We start from the raw sequence: 22047 nt of genomic DNA, 5'->3' as shown, positions 1-22047 counted from the left end.
ATGGACTTAGTAATCATGTAGGGATGTGTGGTGATTGGGAAAAAGCTTTGGAACATGTTGTTTCCATTTGCTCAGCCATGTAACAGTCCAAATCTGAAGCAGATGGTTGGGTCTTCTCTAAAACATGTGGTCCTAGGACCGCAAAACCCCATCTGAGCCTCAGATGCTGCCCTTCTCACAAGAAGATCAAAATCCAAGCTGTTGTAAGACCTGTGAAATCAAATTCATCCTAGGCCTCTGATGAGATAGCAGGGTCCTCAGTGTAGAAACAATAACAGTTAAAGTACATCTTTACAAAGCATTTGATACATGGGAAACCATTTCTCCATATTTAAAATTCTCTTGACACAGTAAAAAAAAGAGGCAGAACAAATCTCACCAGCCCCATATTATAAAAGAATGAACCAAAATATAGATGGAGTATTTTGTCCAATGTTGTCTTGTACATTCGTGGAAGAGGTGGGATGTAGATCGCAGAGTTCCTGATTTTTTAAGTCCGTTGTACAGAGATATAATTTACATACAATAACATCTACGAATTTTGAGCATACAATCCCTTGATTTTTGACAATTCATACAGTTACATAACCACCAACACAGGACACAGAATATTTTCAGTACCACACAAGTTTCTCTTTTTCCTTGGTAGCCAGTCTCCTTCTACTCCCATGCTTTGCTCCCTGGCAAATGCCGAATTGGGCTCTATTACTAGAGTTGTGCCTTTTCTGGCACTGATGTAGGTGGAATCATACAGCATATGCTCTTGTATCTGACTTCGAGAGCTTAGCACAGCACTTTTGAGATTTCTCCATGTTGCTGTGCCTGTCAGTAGTCCAACTGTTTTTTATTGCTTAGTAGTAGTCCACGGTGACAGTATTTTATTTTATTGTGCATTCTAATTTATTCTAGTAGAAGTCTATTGTGATCTATGAATACGTCACCGTCTGTTCATCTGCTTACCTTTGATCCATCTTTACTTTGGGATCTACTAACATACTGAGGGATGTTTGACCTCCCTCCCCCATGATGTTCACCTCTGTCTAAGCTCCATGGGGCGAGGAGAGTGCCTGTCTGGTTCATGGCTGTTTCCCTAGTGCGTAATACAATGCCTGGCACAGAGGACATGCTCAGTAAAAAATTTGTGGACAAACGCCTGGATGAACAAATGGATGAATGAACACAGTATGGAAATCCACCTAATCAACTGAGAAGGGAAACTGCCCTGGAAAAAGAACCACATTAAACTCATTTTGATATTTTTCAGGTTTTGGGTACCATATACAACCTTTCTGAGTTCAGTCTTATAAATGAGAACAATAATTTTTACCTTATGGGTTTGTTATGAGAATTTAATGAAATGGCTTACATAAGGCATCTTATACAGGGCCTACCATGTGATGAGTGCCTACCAGGTCATCTGGTTACTATCATAATAATTGCTATTATTTACCTAAGAAGAAAAGGCATTCAAGGTAGGAAACTTTATAGGCAGTTAGCAAACTGCTCTTCCCAGAAATTCAACTGAAAAACCCAAGGGCTGTCTAATGTTCTTCCTTTCCTGTTTCGTAGAGTCACTTAGCCCATCCATTCACAGGCCATCAGTGACTGGCTTCCCTGCTTGCGCATTTGTGCAGAGCTGTCCTCATGTGTGCTTTGCAAAGTGGTTGCCACAGTAGTTTTCCTGTTCTCATCATTGGTGACTAGAAGATGAATTTATGATCTACAAATTTGATTTAGCATGTGACAGACCTTCTGCTAATTCAAGAAGACTTCTTTGCTAGTCTACTTTGACTAATGACCCTTAGAGTTTCCAATAACGCCCCAACACAGGCCCTCCTATTACCTTCCCCCTGTGCTGACTCAGACTCCTATTAAGGTGGCAGGCAATACAGTTGGCCCTGACCAGAGCTGCTGGCCACTTGCATGAAAGAATCTGCTGTCCCCAAAACAATTTTGTGGTTTTCAAGGGGAAATGGGATTATAATTCCCATTTGTTTTCTAAGAGGGTTAGCTTTCTTGTTCTCTGGATCAAGTTACACGTGTGACTTCCCATCAGCTTGCTTCCATTAAATGACCTCAAAACTGAATGACTTCTCCCAGAACAAAGAAAAATACCCAAAACAAGGCCCACCCATCCTTTCTCCAACATCATGTCTTTCTGAAGAATTTCATATGTCGGTGCTTGCCTCACCCCAGCCTGTAGCTTTGGCATCATTCTCCACGACTAACACTGTCTCCCTCCTTAAAATGCTTTAGAGTCCAAAAATCCTCAGATGACCAGGAAGGTCTTTATAGCTAATAATTAAATGTCCCTTTTGCAATTTAAACTTGACTTCTTTGTACCTTAACTTCGGGGCCAATAATGTTGAAATAAATTTCCAAGGCTAAATGGCGCCACTCTGGTCCAGGTTGCCACATCAGTAGACCCAACTTCTGTGTTCTGTAAGTGTCTCACTTGACCAGAAATGCAGTGTAGCCAGTTAGCCAATCCCCAAAGCCCAAGCCAACTCTGGGCTCTATACTTATTTTCTTGTGTCTTGGTCTTTCTAAATAAGGCCAGATATGCCACCCTAGTTGATCATGCCCTGTTTCTGTGTTGCTGCTTCTAATGCTTTGTATAACTTGTTCCTGTCCCCAAATCCATTGGGAATAGCATTCCACTGCTTATGAGACACAGTGCTCCCCCAATCTGTGGACCGTTTTCCCTTGAATACAAGATGTCAAATTTATTGCTCAATTGTTTTGGTTTTGGCATTTGACAGTAGAAAACAGTTGGACCTCTTTCTCTTTAGAATAGCATTTCCTTTCAAAGGAAAGCCCATTCCCAACTGTGGCTTCCCCTTTACTCAACAGTTCCCATGTGTTTGGTCTTTCTCCCAGATGCCATCATCAAACTTGGGCAGTGATGACCCTTGTGATTAGCAGAGGTTATAGACTTTTTCTAAAATCAGGAGGCAATCTGTAGCTCTCCACTGAGTCTGTCTTGATGGCAAGTACTCTATGAGGGCTCAATAAGTGGGAAAAGAATTGGCAAACAATGAAGTAAGCCTCCTGTCTGATTCTTCCCTGAAGCATGAAATATGGGTGACCACGTGCTCTTTAGGTTCCATAAAGGAGGAAAAGCTGAAGGCAAATCCACTGAATGCCCACCTGGGCACGGAGAAGAGCTCATCAGGGATCTCGGTGCCCAGGACTGTAGGAAGTCTCTGCTTGGCTCTCCAGGATAGGCCACTGGAAAATGGAGTTGCCTGCAAAGGTGAGTGGGTCTCCATTTCCCACATAGGGTTCACCTTCATACTTGTCAAAAAGTGAGTTTTCAAGCTACGTCCCAGAGAGGATGTTTCTAGAGGTGTTTTGTAGTGGATTTCTGCACTGAAGATCTTTCTAATTCTTAATGTCTTCCATATCCCCACTAGGAAATTGGAGGCTGCTATGATCTTTTGGTTTTTCCTATAAAAAAGAAACTGGGGGCAAGCTAACTGCTAAGCACAATCAGAGTGGAAGCATCTGGTTAACGTCAACTTGCTAGAGCCCTGTTTATCACAGGGAATTCCAGAGATGGTCTGCATGGGAATCATGAGAGTGTTTATTGAATATGCAGATTCCTGGCTCTCAGCCCTGACCTGAATTGGAATTTCCAAATTCCAGGCCCAGGAATCTGTGATTTAACGTACTTTCCAGGGGAGTTTGAAAGACCCTATAGCTTGAGAACTGTTTTCCTGTGGGCTGAGTCTTCTTAGTAAATGGTGGAGATGGATGCTATGGAACATGGGGCCTGCATGTTGAAGCTTGGTGGCGGAGGCCTTGCCCCTGGGCTCCTCCAGCCAGCTGTAGGCAGAGAGAGCTGCCTCTCAGGTGGTATTCTAGAAACATTGCCAGGAGTTGTGTGGCTTTGGGCAGGTTTCTCAATCTTTCTGTGTCAGTTTTTTAACCTTTAAAACAGGCATAATAGTAGTGCCTGCTTCATAGAATTGTTGTGAGGACTAAATGTATAATACGCTTTAAATCCTCCCAACAGTGTCCAGCCTACAGGAAAAACTATGTACACACCCGTTGCTGCTGCTCCAATGTCTGATGTAATTGTTATTCCAATCTCCACTGCCTAGGGTGTCTGTCCTCTAAAACCCAGGAATCATGGGTGATTTATGGCCCTTGATCTGTTTTTGTAAACATGGCCCTTGATCTGTTTTTGTAAATAAAGTTTTATTGGAACGCAGCCATGCTCATTCCTTTATGTTATCATCTACGGTTGCTCTCCTGCTACAACAGTAGAGTTAAATGGTTGCCACAAGGACCACATGACCTCCAAAGTTTAAAATATTTAGTCTTTGACACCCTTCAGAAAAAGCTTACCAACTCTTGCTCTAAACGCCTTTGAGCCCCTCTTAAATGTTGATCACCCAAAGGAACAGCAAAGGTGGTTGTGTCAGAGGTTAACTGATGGTCTGATAGTCTGTTCAGGGGGAGCCCTGTGAGTGAAGCAGCAAGCAGCAAGTGGATGAAGCAGAGGGCAGAGGACATCCCTGAGAAGAGCCTGGAGGGATAGGACTTGGCCAGTCTCAAGGGGGTCCTGGCCTCAGCTTTTATGAGGCTGGAGCCTGCCTGACAACAAGAGAGGGCGTTCCTTTCCCACCTGCCAATGGCTTCTCTCTTCCAATCTTCATACCACTCCCTCAACTGGTCAGTTTCTAAAATATCCTCACTGAGATCAAAGCAAACCACTACATCCAATAGCTTCAAAGAAAATGATATTTTACTGTATTTCATCCAGCATGATTAGTAAGTGCCCAGCGTGTGCTAGACCCTGGGGCAGGTACAGAAAATAAAACCTGGCCCTTGCCCCATGAATAAGTCCCTAATCTATCTTTGAACTGCAAAGCCATAAACTCTTCAAAGCCAGGACTTAAGACTCCAGCCTTGCTCACTGGACACCCTGGGACATAAAGTGCCTAGGATTGCAAATCATTGGTAACTAATTAACACCCAGAGTCAAGATCATAAATGAAAATCACCTGGGACAGGTTATGTTTGTTGAAGACCTATGATCCCATTAGTGGACATTTGGCTGAGTAAGAAGTGTGCTGAGCACAGTGTTCTTCTTGCCTGTCTTTTGCCAGAAGGCAGTGTGCATGGACAGAAAGAGCTATAGTTGCCCAAACTTTCCTCTGTCTCTTGCACCTGTGTTTTCCTTTGGTTATCTCACTGAATCCTTATACTAATCCCATTAAATAGGCACCACTACCCAATTTACATGAGGAAAGCAGGTGCTCAAACCCGCCCATCTGGTGAGCTGCAGAAGTGGGATTTAAATTCCTGTCCATCTGACTCCAAAGCTGTTGCTATAGTATATCATTTAGGTAAATTTGAGAAGGAAAGGAAAGATAAAAGTGTATCAGGGGGCAGGGAAAGGTGGAGAGAATTCAATAGCTCCTCGACTGCCTGTTTGAAGAACTAAAGTCTGAGATTAAGCAGGAAGGTACCAAGGCAAGAGTGTTGCCCTTTTCTTTAGAAAACAAAACAGCAAAGTCCTAAACCCCTACTTCCTGGCTCCAGAATGAACGATATCCATTCTTTCAATTACATTTAAGAACTGAAAGTCTCCTGGGTGTTCCTCCCATATACTTAGAGCCATTTATTCTCATGAAGTTGATGTTCATCAAGTCCGTCCCCAACCATTTTTTAATCATTAAGATTGTATTTGCTGACATAAGCCCTGTTAGCTGTTGGGCAAGTTCAGGTTCTTTTGATGAACACTGGTGGCTTCCCGTGGTTGAAGATCGTGGGAGATGCCTCTCTACACCCTCTTACAACCTCACGGTTTGTGGCTATAGTGGAAAGGAAGCCATCGCAGATCTCCTCAGCCCATTTGAGGTGAGCCTCTGGCTGTCATGCCTCCTATTTTATAGCTCAGGAAGCCCCACGTTTTGCCTTGGGAAATGCTTTTCTGACAGAAAGTGCTCTTCTGACCACAGGACTGGCCCATCTGGCCACACAGTAGGTCTGAGGTGGAGATAGGCAGGGCCTGGACCTTGAAGATTGCCCTGATACTGCAGACTCTCATACCTCTTGTGTGCAAGAGTAGGAGGGTATATAAGTACACACAGTATCATGCTGGGCAGGTAGGGCCCATAGTGCACACCTCTTCCCAGCCCGCATTCAGTAACATGACATTGGTAGCTTGAAATTGACCACAGTGGAGGCCTTTATACCCTGGAAATCAGCAAACACTACATATAAGGGCTTGTTCCCTCTGAGAACTGATTGTTGAACATTTATCTGTGCATGACTGAGCATACCCCATTCTTTTCTTCCAGTATGAATACATTTTTCTAGTTCTTTACTATTACAAAAAAATACCATGATGAATATGTTATATGGTACTTTATATACATATGTGTGTATTTCTTTAGGGTATATACCTGGAAGTCGCCTTTTTAACTTTATAAACTATGCACATTTCAATTTACAGGATAGCATCAGATGGCTGGTCTACCGGCAGTATGTAAGATTTCCTGTTCCCTTCCATTCTTGTTGACACTTAGTATGGCCAACCTTCTTCATTTAGGCCAATCTGAGTTTGAGGTAGCACTTCATTTGCATTTGAACTGACATTTTTTCTTTTTTATGTCCTTTGATAATCCCCTTAAAATATTCCCATAAAGTGTTTATTCATTCTTTATTGGTTTTAAATACTTTATGGTTATTTTATAGACTATTTTTATTTCTATTGTGAAATGGATATTTTATCTGTTATACGAGCAGTTTTTGATGCTATCAAGGACTGTTATTGCTGGTGTACAGAAACGTTACTGATTTTATATGCTCATCTCAGCATTAACATTTTCAAAACTTTCCCAGTTTTTGGGAGCTTGAGATTTTATGTTAAACTTGATATCTGTCCTTAAAAGGGTCAATGACATTTTCTTTGGTTACTTTTTTTAATGCCACGGTACATATGGGAGGGTCAAAGTTTCTAAGATGACAGTCAGGGCAAGGTCCAAAAAGCATTTATCACAAGGTGTCTTTGTCTTTGGCGAGTCTGTTCATTCGCAACAATGGTTTGGATGAAATTCACTTGTGTTCTCTCTTTCATCTTGTTTGTTGCCCACATAGCAGCTGTATCAGTAAGTAGAGTTCTGCTTTTCTGGATATTTAGAAATATTAATTCAAGTATATGTTACCTATTTTCTGTATGTTCATTCTCTTCCAGATTAATCATCTCTCTAAAGGAAATGGTGAGAATCAACTGAAATGCATAGAGTGTTTTCTGAACTTTCTTTCGTTCATCAAGATTAATAACAATTTGTTTCCTACTTTTAACAGAACATGATGAAGAGTTTCATGAGCAGAAGGATATTTCAGAAATCAACTTAGGTGGGTTCGATTTTTGCCTTACTAATGCTTTGAAATACTTTTAAATCTTGTGCTACAATTGCTGTAAAGCTCTTACCTTCATGATAGAGTATTGGGTAACTTTAAGGGAGAAATATGTATTGGTACTTCATTAGAATTTGCAGTTTCTGAAAAATGGAAATGTGGAAAGAGAATGATGGTTAGACCAAATTTTTAGAGGAACTAGTGAGTGTTCCATGGATCTAGAAATGCATCACATGATTTTTGTTTATAAAAATATTGATTTTCGGGGCACCTGTGTGGCTCAGTGGGTTAAGCCTCTGCCTCGGCTCAGGTCATGATCTCAGGGTCCTAGGATCGAGCCCCACATTGGGCTCTCTGCTCATCAGGGAGCTGCTTCCCCCTCTCTCTGCCTGCCTCTCTGCCTGCCTCTGCCTGCCTCTCTGCCTGCTTGTGATTTGTCTCTCTCACTGTGTCAAATAAATTAAAAAAAAAAAAAAAAAAGAAAACAAAAAAAAAAAAGTGTGGATTTTCCTGTTTCTATTTTGAAAAAAAAAAAAAAAGAAAAGAAAAGTGGATGATTATTTCACTTGCTACATATACTCATGCATATGTATGTATGTATACATGTGTAGTATATGCTAAGGTTATATTTAGTGGAGGGAAGCCCTAGCCCCTCTACTGGTGCATCATATTCATTAACACCTGTTTGTTCAGGACTTAGGGAAGGTTGTAAAGGTGGTTTCCATTTCAATGTCTTGTCTACAAACATTTTTCTTGAAGAATTCCATCGATCTGCTCCATTACTGAGAGGAGAGAGAAGCTGGGTTATCATCTCTTTTCTCTCTCATTCTGTTTCTAAAATGAGGGAGAAGACTTTACATTCTGGGTATCTTTGGTTAGGATTAGCGAGCTGCAAACATAGTCATGATCTTAAAAACCATATGGTCTACAAAAGCTTTATTATCAATTGCATGTTTATTTGTCAAATACTACCATAGAGTAAGGGCTGTTTTCATTCTGCAGGAAGGGATAGGAATTTCTTTGTGGTTGAGGTGACCTGCCCAGATCACAGATGGCAGTGATGGGGCTCACTCCAGGTCTTCTGATTCAACTCCGTGCTATTGGAGGACTACAAAACTGAAAAAATCCATACCTAAGGGTAGAATTTCTTTGACTTTATCCCATTTACAGGGAAGGCAGGCTCCATGATACATAATTGGAAAATCTTGAAATGGTTTTAAAGAAATAGTTTGGTAAGGTAAATGGGTGAATGGGCCTCAAGTCTTTGGCCAGGCTTCAAATGATCTGTTTTTAGTGTCAGGCAATCAAGGTATATATGGATTCGAGAGGATCTGAGAGTTTAAAACTGGGTTGGGACTAGAATGAGAGTTTTCCTGATCTCATCCTTATTTGTCTAGACCAAGTAATTTTTTTTTTTTTTTTTTTTTTTTACCTTAGAGCCATTGTTAATGCTTCTTCTGAGTTGTGACTCTAATGAAGAAATTTTACTATGTGGGTTTTTTTCTCTTTTTTAGGTCATTCCAATCCAGCTTCCACAATTGTTAGGGTTGGCCATATAGCCAGTTCCTATATCATAAAAACTGTTCAGGGAAAATCAAAGAGAGGAAATTGTTACCTTTTCCTCTTCTTCTCTCCATGCCTCACAATTTAGCCTCTAGCCAAGGATTGTGGCTTTCAGTCTTCATTTCAGTAAAAGCAATTTCCCCCCTTCTAGATCCAGAGGCTCAGAACCGCTGAGTCTTATCTTCCTCTCAAGGTACACGCCATCTATCAGCAAATGATATTAGATCTAACATCAAATTATATCATGGGTTGTGACTGCTCAGCACTTTCTCTTTTCCTGTTCCTGTCCAAGCCATCTGGTCTGGCCATGTCTGGCAACCTTGTAACTGGTCTTGCCTTTCTGCCCTCACCCCACGCAGGCTATGGCTCAGAGTAGGCAGAGCATTTCTTCTGATAGGATTCAGGCCATGTCACTTCTCTTATCCAATCTTCCAGTCTTCCATCACTGGCCAGTGCTGACTGACATCTCTTCCAGTGCAGAACAAAGGCCCTAGAACCTTAATTCCCAAGGTGTGTTCCATAGGTCTATTTCACCTTTACCACCAAAGAGTTTCCTAGAAATACAGAATCTTTGGTCTCATCTCAGCACCTGCATGTTGATGGACCCCAGCTGATTCCCTGTACATTAAAGTTTGAGATGAGCTGACCCTGGCCAGCTGTTTGATCCTACTTCTTACTGCTCTCTCCCCTCTTTACTTGGGCTCTCCAGCCACCCTGATCTCCTAGCTGTTCCTCTACAAAGGTGGTTCTCAGTGTGTCTCTCTCCCCTCCCCACTGGAAGCATCAGCATCACGGGAGACTGGTTAGAAGTGAAAATTCTTGGGCCCTGTCCCAGACTTGCTGACTTGAAAAACCCTGAAGGTGGGGGTCAGCAGTCTGGGTTTAACAAGCTCTCAGGAGATTCTTATGCTAAAGTTTGGAATGTTGCTCTAAGGCTTTCCCGCCTCATTGCTTTTCTCCTCTTCCTCCTCCACCCTTTCCCTCCTCCCCCTCCCCCTCCTCCCCTCCCCCTCCTCCTCCTCTTCTTCTTTTTTAGATTGTATTTATTTATTTGAGGAAGGGAGAGAGAAAAGACACAAAGCAAGAGGGAGAGGGAGAAACAGACTCCCTACTGAGCTGGATTCCAGGGCTCTGGGATCATGACCTGAGCCAAAGGCAGTCACTTAAAGGAATGAGCCCCCCAGGGGCTCCCTGCCTCATTTCTATTTGCTGTTGCCTTTGCCCTCCATACTCTTCCTTTATTCCCCACTCCATCAGATTTCTGCTTCAACGCCACCTTCTCCAAGGAACTTCCCTGACCACCCTTTATAAAATATCAAACTCCCTAACTCTCACCACTTTTCTCCCCTACTGTTCTTTTTAAAATTATTATTGCTTGTTACACTATCTGCTACTTAACATTTATTTATTTGTCTCTCCCCCCTTTCCAGTCAAGAATGTCACCTCGTGAAGTCTTTGTTTTATTCTCTGCTATATCCCTAGTATGTAGACTGAAGTCTAGCACACAGTAGGAGCTTAATAAGTATATGCTGCCTGAGCAAACTGGTTAGTGATTCTCCTGAGGCTTCTTTTTTAAAAATTTTTATTCTTTAGGGGCACCTGGGTGGCTCAGAGGGTTAAAGCCTCTGCCTTCGGCTCAGGTCATGATCCCAGGGTCCTGCGATCAAGCCCTGCGTCGGCCTCTCTGTTCAGCGGGGAGCCTGCTTCCTCCTCTCTCTCTGCCTGCCTCTCTGCCTACTTGTGATCTCTGTCTGTCAAATAAATAAATAAAATCTTAAAAAAATTCTTTTATTCTTTAGAAAGAGAGTGCATATGTACTCTTGCAGGTGAACTGGGGGATGGGGTGGGCAGAGGGAGAGAGAGCAGGGTCCAGGGACAGGGGTTCTATCCCACAATTCTGAGATCATGACCCGAGCCGAAATCAAGAGTCAGATGCCCAACTAACTGACTGAGCCATACAGGCACCCTTCCTGAGGCTTATTTTTAGCTGATATGTGTTTCTTTGGGATGTGCTTCCCCCCTACCAACTGCGGCACTCTCTTACCCCTCCATGACCGCATCTACACTGGCCAGCCTGGTGGCCAAGGTCTAAATGAGCTTGTTCACGTCACTCTAGAAGAGCCCAGCTATCACCTCCATTCCTAAACCAGGCCTGTGTCAGAAAATGCATGTGTTTGTTCATGGCAAGCCTGAGCCTGAGTATGGATAGATTAGTACGTATTACTCCTACTGAAAAGGCAATTCAAAACCTGGGTCCTAATGCCCACGGGGCATTTGTTTTTGTTTAATTGTGCCATTTTCATGTACATAGGTGAGGTTTATGGAGCTTAAGAAATAAGGGCATGGGGAAAGGGATCGTGATACCTTAGTTAGTCATTAGCAAGGGAAACCATGATTTCTCCTAAGACCTAAAACCCCAATGATGTCATTTACCATGAATGAGCCATCAGCTTGGCCAAACGGTACCTCTGTTACCATGTGAGGCAGTGGTGATAATTCTTTAGCTAGATTTCCCCGCTGTAAATCAGGTGCTGTTCTCAGAATTAAGTGCAATCCCCTGACCTTGTTTGAAGTACTTTGTTATTTACAGGGAAGGTTGTTTGTCAAACATGAGGGATGTCATAAAAAGAGACATTCTTTTAAATGCTCATAAATTTTTCCCCAAGGATCTTCCCTTTTAATAATTCTATTTGCAAAACACTATGAGGCCAGAATCAAGGAATACCATAAGAGAGAAAGTTTATCATGCTAAGCTCCTGATAGCAGGTATCTGGAGATACAGTTTGAGTGGATCCATCCATATTTGCCTGGTCTTTATTGCAAGGGCATTATCTCGAACTTGGCTTTTAGAGGGTACCATTGTTTTTTCATGGGACAGAGCAAAACCAACCCATTTACCTAGAGTCACGAAGAGGGATGGAACGATAGCAGAAAGGGCACTGGATAGAAGGTCAGGAGTTCTCAAGCCCACTCAACTGCTGATGACCCCGTGCATTACTTCTTGTCTCAAGACTCCCTTGTGCCTCCCTAAAGTACAAGAGGTTTGGAGTCGATGATCAAAAAGATCCCTCCTAACTCACTTCTTACTTTTAAGATTCTTGGACAAGTTTTCTTATTCCAAAATGAAGACAGAGGATGTGAAAATACATGATATTGATGGCCTATTTACATTTACTCAGAGGGAATTTAGCATTGTTTGGAAAAGATGTTGACCAAAGATTAACAATGCAAAGTTTGGAAATGGAAAATATTAATTTTATTATGAGAAATGCATTTAGTAACACTAGTTCAAATATTTCTTTCTTTCTTTCTTTTTTTTTCAATCTGTGTCTAGCTGCGGGCTTGGACCTCTTTCAAGGAGACATCCTCCTGCAGGTGAGTATCTCCCAAGGACACAATTAATATTCCTCAGGACTAGCTGTTTTTTATGACTGGGAGGCTCTGCTGTGTCCAGCCCTGGGCTAGACACTGTGGAGGACATGAAAGAACCTAATCTATCATCTGTGCCCACAAGGGCTTCCCCTTTGGTTGATGATGACAAAAAAAGATGGAAAATTAGCAAACAGTACAAAGAATCTATAATTATCACATTACTCGTTCACCCAATTTTCCTAGCAAGTAAAGAATGAGAGAAGGAAATGCACCAATATGTTTAATGTGGCAATCTCAGTTTTTGGAGATTACAAATCTTTGAAGTTTTGTTCTTAATGATTTCTCTGAAGTTTCCAAATTGTCTGTGATGAACTTGTATTGTTGTACAATCAGAATACAAATGCTATTGTTTGAATTGTATGATAGGTTGTTTGTGGTGTGAAAGTTTAGCGAAGACAGAAGCCAGGGGGCTTAGAGGACTCACCTTCCCAGTCATCTTTGTCTTTTTCCACAGAACTCCAGAAATGGCCTGAGAGACCCTAGCACCAGGTGGAAGTTCCCCATTCCTTACATTCTGGCTGACAATCTGGGTAATATTAATTGTTTTAATTAGGAGTTTTGGGCTTTGCTCTTCTACCCCTGCACTCCTCCAGTTCATAGGTTTCAGATTGGGAGTAACACCAATGCATATGGGGGTTTCCAAGCCCTGATAATTCTTTATCCCATGGGATGAAAGGCATGACCTTATATTGACCCAGTGCTACTTAATGAGTCTGACATACAGCGCATCGCATAGTAATTTTAAAAGTTACAGAGTATCAAATAATAAGTTTAAAAGTACAGAACACTTTAATGTCTGAATAAAACCAAAAGCGCCCCCAAAGAACAAAAATACAATGAAATATAATTTAGCTTCACAACCACGACAAGTTTACGCTTTAAGTAATAGTTTGGGTGAATCTACGTAGATTTTCAGCATCCTGATTTCATCCCCTTTTGTTAGGAGACAAACATTCCACACTTTTGAGAGCTAGAAAAATCTATATTTCCCATGCTAGGAGCCCTTGTTCCTCAGTATTAATAATTTCAATTCTTTTCTCTCTCACGATGAAGGACGGGTTAAGTCATAGTTCACTCATTGTTGGGAATAATACTTGGGAGAAATAAATGACTATTCAAAGCCATGAGTGGACACTGGCTGACCCCAAGTTGGTGACTGACAGCTGGGCAGCCAGATGAGGCAATGCCCACGAGGCCCATCTCACACAGATGCAGGAGAATCAGAGGAGAGGGGAAGCTGGGACAAGCTGGCTCCATCTTAATGCACTGCGAGGCTGCGCCCTCAGGAGGCACAGCTTATGTTTCAATATTTTCCATCACTGTTAGTAATGCTGGTCCCTTCCCTGGAGGACAGCTAGATATATACAAATGCTGTTGTTCTCTTTTGGAATCTTTTGGAATCTTCTGGAAATTTGTTGTTTTATTCCCATTCCCCAGGGTTGCCCACACCTTTGCCAATTCACAGAGCACCCATATTCACTGCAATGTGATTTAAAAAAGGTCAACTTTTGCGAGAGTACTTGCCCCCACTACAATTTTTCTTCCTGCCTGTCGTACCTACACCAGCCCCCACTTCCTTCAAGACATAGGCACACCAGTATGTGCCGGACATGTGCCTTCACCTAATATTTGGTTGAAGCTTCACCAGGCCTCTGTGAGGCGTTAGTCTGTGCCTCTCAGACTTTTGTGTGCATAAGGCTCCCCTGAGGATCTTCTGAAACTGCGGAGTAGATCAGGGTCTGGGTCTTGGATTCTGGACAGTCCCCCAGATGATGCTGATGCTTTCAGTCTGCTGGGCCCAGCTTGAGTAGCAGGTGTCTTTAGCTGTACGCTGGTGACTGATGAAGAGAGAAAGATGGAAGACAGGTGGCCTGAAATAAGGTAACAATAGTAAGGACACAGTGGTGGTTCTCAGCACCACGTGAGAATCACCTTCAGTTTTAAAATAAGGGCAGATGCCCGGGTCTATACCATTGTAGAAAGCAGACATTGTAGAGTTTCATATTTGTATACAATTTCTAAATTAAAATTAAAGTTACCCAGAGTAAAATACACAACTCAGTGTAAAAGTCAATGGCTTTCAATAAATGCACATACGTATGTGACCCAATCTCCCGTCACTCCAGAAATTTCCATGTGATTGTTTCCAGCCAATCCCTACCCTCCTCTCCAAGACACTACCATTCTAATTTTTCTCCCTATCAATTAGTGTTACATGATTGATAGATAAATAGAATCCTTCAGTGTTTACTCTTTTGTATCTGGATTCTTTTGCGTAACATGTTTTTGATGTTTTTCCACATCATTGTAGACCAGTAGTTAACTTTTTTTTTTTTTTTTTACTACTCAGTAATAGGGCAATTGTTCATCCATTTTTCAGTTGATGGATATTGGGTTGTGTCAAATATATATATATATATATATATATATATATATATAAATAAAATTATTATTTGTCTTGAGCAAATGTCTAGAAATAGAATTGCTTGATTATATGGCAAGTATATGTTTAACCTTAGTAAAAAATGCCAAGCAGTTTTCCAAAGTGGCTATACCATTTTTCACTCTCACAAGCAATGTAGCTATGTCCCATTTGCTCCACATTTTCAATAGCATTGGTGGAATTAATCTTTTTTAATTGTAGACATTCTGGTGGTTACAAAATGGAATTTCACTGTGATTTTAATTTGCATTTCCCTAATGACTAATAGTCTTTCCCACATTTTCATGTGCTATTGGTCATTTGTGTATGTTCTTTTACGGAATGTCTGTTCAACTCTTATTATGCTTTTTTTATTGTATTGTTTTTTCATTATTTGTAGAAGAACTTCATATACTATGGATGAAGTCTTTTGTCAGAGATAAGTAGATAGATATCTTGAATAATTTCTCTCAGTCTGTGACTTTCCTTTTTGTTTGTTGTTTTGTTTTTGTTTTTTAGGCAGTGTATTTGTTTATTAATCTTTTCAAAGAAGTAACTTTTGACTTGCTAATTTTCCCTTTCTTCTCTGCTTTCTATTTGGTTGCTTTTTGTTTGTCTTTATTACTTCCTTTCTTCTACTTAATTCCAGTTTATTTTGCTCTTCTTTTTTGGATTAAAGTGGAAATTTATATCACTGACTTTAAACTTTCATTTTTCTAATAAAATATGTTATAATATGGCATCTAAAGCTGTAAATTTTATTTGAAGTTCTGCTTTAACTGTTCTCCACAAATTTTGATATGGTTGTATCTTCACTAAAGTTTAGCTATGTTCTAATACCTGTTGCACTTTTTTGAAATCTATGGGTCAATTAGAAGTGTATTTTTTAAATTTACAAGTGTCTATAACGCTTCTAGATATTGTATTATTGATTTCTAGTTTGATTTTGTTGAGGTCAGAGAACATATTCTATACGATTTTGGTCTTTTGAAATTTACTGAGACATATTTTGTGGCCTATCTTTGTGACTGATCCATGTGTGCTGGAAAAGAACTTATATTTGGCTGGTGTGGGTGTGTTATTTTATCCAAGTCAAATAGGTCAAGGTGATTGTGTTGTTCAAATATTTTTAGCTGCAAGGAGTTTTGGATAGTTTTATCTGCTACTGAGAGAGAGTTGTTAATAACTATAATTGTGTGTTTATTTATTCTTTTAGCATTTTCATGAAACTGCTCCTTTGGACAAGTACATTACTCTATCATCTTGCTAAATTGACCTATTGTTTAGGGAAATTTCTCTTTATGTCTGGTAATCCTCTTTATTTTGAAGTCTACTTTGTCTAATTTAAATATAGCTATACCAGTTTTTTTTTTAAACTTAGTGTTTTCACTGTGTATCTTTTTTAGTTTTTTATTCCTAACCTATCGTTGTCTTTATATTTAAATGTCTCTTTTTTAGGCAGTATATATCTGGGTCCCACAGTTTTTTTTTTAAAGATTATTTATTTATTTATTTGACAGAGATCACAAGGAGGCAGAGAGGCATGCACAGAGAGAGGAGGAAGCAGGCTCACTGCTGAGCAGAGAGCCCGATGCGGGGCTGGATCCCAGGACTCTGGATCATGACCTGAGCCAAAGGCAGAGGCTTTAACCCACTGAGCCACTCAGGTGCCCCTGGGTCCCACATTTTTATCCAGTGTATCAACTTCTGAATTTCAATTGAAACATTTGGTCTATTTACTTTTTTTCAGTTTTAATTTTTTCTATTTATTTTTTAATATGAATTCAATTAATTAACATATAATGTACTATTTGTTTCAGGGGTACAGGTCTGTGATTCATCAGTCTTATATAATAGCCAGTGCTTATTACAGCACATACCCTCTCCAATGTCCATCACCCAGTTACCCCCATACCCCCCACCTTCCTCCACTCCAGCAACCCTCAGTTTGTTTCCTAAGATTATGAGTTTCTTATGGTTTGTCTCCCTCTCTGGTTTCATCCTGTTTTATTTTTTCCTCTCTTCCCTTATTTATATTTAATGTAATAATTGATATAGTTTGATTTAGAACTATCAGTTATTATTTGCCTTCTATTTTTCTTTTATTTCTTCTTTTTCTGGCTTCTTTTGATTAGATCCAACAATTTAATATTTCATTTGGTTCTTGTAGTGGTTTTTAGCTCAATCCCTTTGTATTATTTTGAAAGGTTTTGCTGTAGGGATTACAATTTGTAACCTTAACATGTGACAGTGTACTTAGACTTAATATTATGCCATTTTGCATAAAATGTAAGCATTTTACACCACTATAATTCCATTTGTAACTCTTTCTTTTGTATTATTGTTGGCTTATACTTTTCAACTATATATTTTATAAACCTCATAATAGTGTTATCATTTTTTTGCTTTAATCAGTTGTCACTTAATGTAATTAATGAAGAAATGTAGTCTTTATATTTACTTTTATACTTGGAATTTCTGGTGTTGTTCACTCTTCCTGGAGATTTAAGTTTCTATGTGGTGTCATTTCTCTTTAGCCTAAAGAACTTCCTTTAGCAATATTTTTTTTTTCTTTTTAAGTAGGCTACATAACCAGCATGGAGCCCAACATGGAGCTTGAACTCACAACCCTGAGATCAAGCCCTGAGCTAGATTAAGAGTTGGATGCTTAACTGACTGAGCCACCCAGCTGCCCCTTCCTTTAGCATTTCTTATAGATTAAAACTGTTGGTGACAAATTCTCTTCTTTCTCCAAAATAACTTCTTTATTGCCTTCATTTTGAAGGGCATTTCCCCCCCACCACTGGAAATAGAATTTAACAGGTATTTTCCCCTTCTTTAAAGTTTGTAATTATTGTCTTTTTCTTTTCCACATTTTATTATGAAAAATTTTAAATATATAAAACAACTGTGCAGTGAACACTGGTGTACTCATCAACCTACATTATACAAACATCATTCTGCTACATTTGCTCTATCTTATGGAACCATCCTGTCCATCCTTGTATCCTTCTATCAATACATTCTGTTCCTGACACATTTCAAAGTAAATTTCATGGACCAGTGTGCCTTACCCCAAACACTGCAGCATATGTATCTTTAACTAAAGTTTAATGTTTGTTTATGGTTCTTTTTAATGTAAAATATACATACAGTAAAATGCATGGAGTCTTAAGTGTACAGTTCAAAGAGTTTTAAAATATTTAGACACCTTATAATTTATATATTACACTTATACAATGTAAAAATATTCATACAACTCCTATTAAGATATGGAGCCCTTTTATTAACCCAGAAATTTCTCCCACCTACTTTCATAGTACTCTCACCCTTCCAGAAATAACTTTTTCATTGTTTTAATCATAGGTGAGTTTTGCCTGTTTTAGAATTTCATACAAATAGAATCATTTTTTATTCCTTTTTTGATTATTCAGTAAAATGTTTTCGAGATTCACCAGTGTTGTGGACATCAGTAATTTGTTCCTTCTTATTATTGAGTGGTATTCCATTGCTTGAATACAGAATATCACAGCGTGTTCAACTGATCCCCTATTGATAGCCACTTGGGTTGATTCTGTGCTTGAGTTATTATGACTAAAGCTACTATGAACATTCCTGTACATTCCCGTTTTGAATATATGTTTTTATGTCTCTGGTGTAAACATCTAAAGTGAAATTGCTGGGTTATAATATAGAGGTAGGTTTAGTGTTGGATCTCTTTCAAAGTGCTTGTACCATTTTACAAACTTCCATGAACGATGAATGAAAGTTCATTTACTACACATCTTTGCCAATATTCGTTGTTGTTAATCTTTTCAATTTTAGCCATGTTGGTGGACATGTAGTGGTATTTAATGGTTGTTTTAGTTTATTTATTATTGTTTCACTTTCTTTTTTGTTTGATTATTGGTCATTTGTATGTCTTCCTTTGTGAAATACCTGTTTAAATAGTTTGACCATTAAAAAAATTTATTTGTCTATTTTCCTTTGAGTTGTAGTTCTTTATATATTCTAGACACAAGTCTTTTGTCAGATTTGTATTTTGCAAATATTTTGCCCCAGTTACATTGTCTCTGGTCTTTTTTCTTAAACTTTTGTGACAATTAATCTGTCTTGGGTATAAATATTCATATTCTAGATGCCACAAAGAATAGGTAAAATTTCATAAAAGTCTTTCAGTAGGCCTAATGCATACTCTTGTTGTTACCCATGTTGTGTCCACAAGTCATTTACTGATCATTCCACTGATTTATTTAATGACCTTAGTATAATTCTATGACATCTGAACTATGGAATCTCCAATTTCATGGTTTATTAAATGAAATAAGGGCCGGGAAAACATAAAGTAAGTACTTGGTAAACTGCCAAGAATTATAAACTCTTTGAGAGAGTGCACAAAATCAAACATACAACAAATACAATTTAACTTTATATAACTGAGCTTAAATTTCAACTTAGAGTTCCACTTTCAGTGAGTTGATGGGAGGAGAAAAAAAAAAACAAACAAAACCACATACTAAGTGAAACGTAATCTCTGTTCCTCTGGAGTATCTTTCCTCCCCACCCCACGCTTGTCTTGTGCAATGCCACGGCACGTGCATGTTAGGGGAAAGAAAAGACATTTGGTCACTGGTCCTAACCGACAGGTTACTGGTAAGCATCTACTGTTCTAGCCACTTCAGATCCATTAGGCTTCTGCTGCTTTGGATCTAAGACTGAGTCATAAAAATCTTTTCCAAGGTTGTTTTCAGGGCTACCTGTGTAGTTTTGCCATCTCCCGAGGGGTCTCGCAGGGAAACAGGGTGACATACCATCTGTGCTCCATGTGCCTTCAGACCCCATACACCTCTCTAATCTCTGCTCTCTTCCACCCGCAAGAGGGTGTATCTTTTTAGACTGGTGTACACACCATTCTCACTGCTTCTCTCTGGATGCTTTATTCACTCAGGAGAGAGAAATGGCTTGCAGTCCCTTCTGTCTTCTGCTCTGTGGCTTAACTCTGCTGGGGCAGTGCCCTCAGGATCTCCCCTTGAGTTGGGAAGGGGAAGGGAGGAAATGAGGAAGTGAGTTCATAATTTTGTTCAGCTACACACACAAGTATATTCTTACTTTGTTAGTATATTAACATTGTGTATTTAAAGGTCATAAATAATGTTTATATATGTGACTAGTTTTATAGTTTTAGTTTCCAAGGAATCTGCTTACTACCAAAAAATATATCCTGGACCTCTGTGGATTTCATGTGCCGGCAAGATTTTCTCCAACTATGTTATGTGTATTATCTAAGATCTAAGTAATGCTCGTTGATATTTTTACTGATTTCTGCAGGGCTGAATGCCAAAGGAGCCATTCTTTATGCCTTTGAAATGTTTCGCCTCAAGTCCTGTGTGGATTTCAAGCCCTATGAAGGAGAAAGCTCATACATCATATTTCAGAAGTTTGAAGGGTAAGAATGAAATTTTACGAAGCGTGTAGTCATACCTCTTTTTGTTTATAAAAGTGATACATGCCTTTCAAAAGAAGAAACTGGAAAGAAACTAAAAGCAAAATCAAATCTTTCTCTGTGAGTTTTCAAAGTCTGTAATGTTTTTAATGATCTAGATGGAGAATGAGGGTTTTTTTTTTTTTTTTTTTTTGGATACCTCTGGGTCTAGGAAGATTCATTTCAATTTTTTTCCTGGGTTTAGGTCATGTTTTAAATTATAGTACTTTTTCTTCTAAGTCAGGTGTATTAAAGTATAAATTATACAGCCTTTTTTATGGTACTCGTTTAAATTATGGTGCATTGTTGGCTGGACCTCTTTGAAAAGCTGTAGATGTAGTGTGTAGTTATTTATTTCCCAGGAGAAATAAAGGGTATATCAAGAAAGAAGCTCTTTTTTTTTCAGTGATATTTATGTCAACGAACCTGGGCTAGATGAGGTGGGGAAGCCAAGTGACCACCAGCTGTGACTGCAAATGTGTGTGTCTTTAAGGCCCACCTGGAGACATTTCCTCCTGCTGCAGTTCCCCACACTGCCTCTAGAAGTTGCCTGGATTTGGTTGTCTAGTTCTGTCAGCATTTTTGTTCATCATGGATGGATAACACAGAGGAGGAAGGAACTTAGTGCATGATTTAGCCTCTTAAGAAAAAAAAAAATTCCAAAAATAGTAGTAACAAAAGTTAAGTTGTGATCATCACTTAGATAAAGGTCAAGTACCTTTACTTACTTGAGTAATTGCTTTCTTGGCTCAGACTCTTATTACAAATGAAATTTTTGTACAGCTACAAAGTGCCAGGAAGTGTGCCCATCTCTGGATACAAAGAAGCAAGAGACGGTCTTAGACCTCACAAGGTTTAGAGTAGGCACTTGGGAGTGGTGGAGAAACAACGAGTAAATAGTTATACACACTGAAGGGAGTGCATGGGCTGTAAGAGGACAGGGAGGCAGAGGAAAGGGAAGGACAGAATGGGGGATGGGAAGAGAGGGAGAGAAGAGAGAAGGGGAAGGAAGAAGAAGGAAGAAAAAGAGGAAGAGAGAGACAGAAGGGAAAAACAAACCTAAACACGAATCTGGCTTACTTGGAGAATTCATTCAGTTCTGAGTGTGTAAGGGGCAGAGGGGTGAGCCATGGAACCGGGATGATAAACAGGAGTCTGTTAAAAGACAAACCATGTGTGAGGGAATCCACCATTTAGGGCATGACTCATTCATTATGTTCAGTTTTCCATTTTAGAAAGATTACTCTAGCAACAGTGGAAAAAGAATTGATGTATGGGCACGAGTGGTGGCAGGAGACCAATGAAAGAATGTCTCAGTTGTCCAGGACAGAAAGAAAAGGGGACCCACACAGATGAAGAGGCAGTCGAAATGAAGAGGAGTGAATGGATTTCAGAACTATGAAAACAGGGAGACTTCTCAAAAGCTGTCTGCCTGTCTACATGAGGGGTTAAGAAGAAAGAGGAATCAAAGAAGTCTCCGATTTTTGATTCAGTGATGGACGTGTGGTAACTTTATTCACCGAGTTTGGGAATGTTGCCAGGAGAACCACTTTAGGAGTAAGATAGTGAATGTGTTTCTGGACATGTGCTGAGGTTCCTTTGGGTTACGTAAGTGAAGATAACCAATAGTATTTGCACAGTTTGTTTTATGTGAAGAAAAAACATGTAAAGTATACCTTGGGCCTTGCCAAGTGCACCAATTTTAGAGGTTCTCTGTTTTTGACATTTTCATCTTGTTCCTTGGCAACCTTTGTACTTGTAGAAAGTACCA

General features: G+C 39.7%; 1 protein-coding gene across 1 annotated transcript in view; it reads left to right on the top strand.

Annotated features, from left to right (window-relative positions):
• Positions 1-7055: 7055 nt before the first annotated feature.
• Positions 7056-22047, top strand: part of LOC111147822 (meprin A subunit alpha) — a 36602-nt gene continuing 21610 nt past the window's right edge. Inside the window, exons 1-6 of the mRNA XM_022504075.1 lie at positions 7056-7124; positions 7211-7235; positions 7324-7374; positions 12275-12315; positions 12827-12902; positions 20123-20240. Coding sequence (XP_022359783.1) covers positions 7056-7124; positions 7211-7235; positions 7324-7374; positions 12275-12315; positions 12827-12902; positions 20123-20240 — 380 coding nt within the window. The remainder of the gene's footprint in view (positions 7125-7210; positions 7236-7323; positions 7375-12274; positions 12316-12826; positions 12903-20122; positions 20241-22047) is intronic.

This window comes from Enhydra lutris, unplaced genomic scaffold, assembly GCF_002288905.1.
Source record: "Enhydra lutris kenyoni isolate GAN:26980312 unplaced genomic scaffold, ASM228890v2 scaffoldscaffold17, whole genome shotgun sequence".
In the NCBI taxonomy this organism is placed as follows: domain Eukaryota; kingdom Metazoa; phylum Chordata; class Mammalia; order Carnivora; family Mustelidae; genus Enhydra; species Enhydra lutris.
The sequence above is the reverse complement of the archived record's forward strand: the minus strand, read 5'-3'. Positions and strand labels throughout refer to the sequence as shown.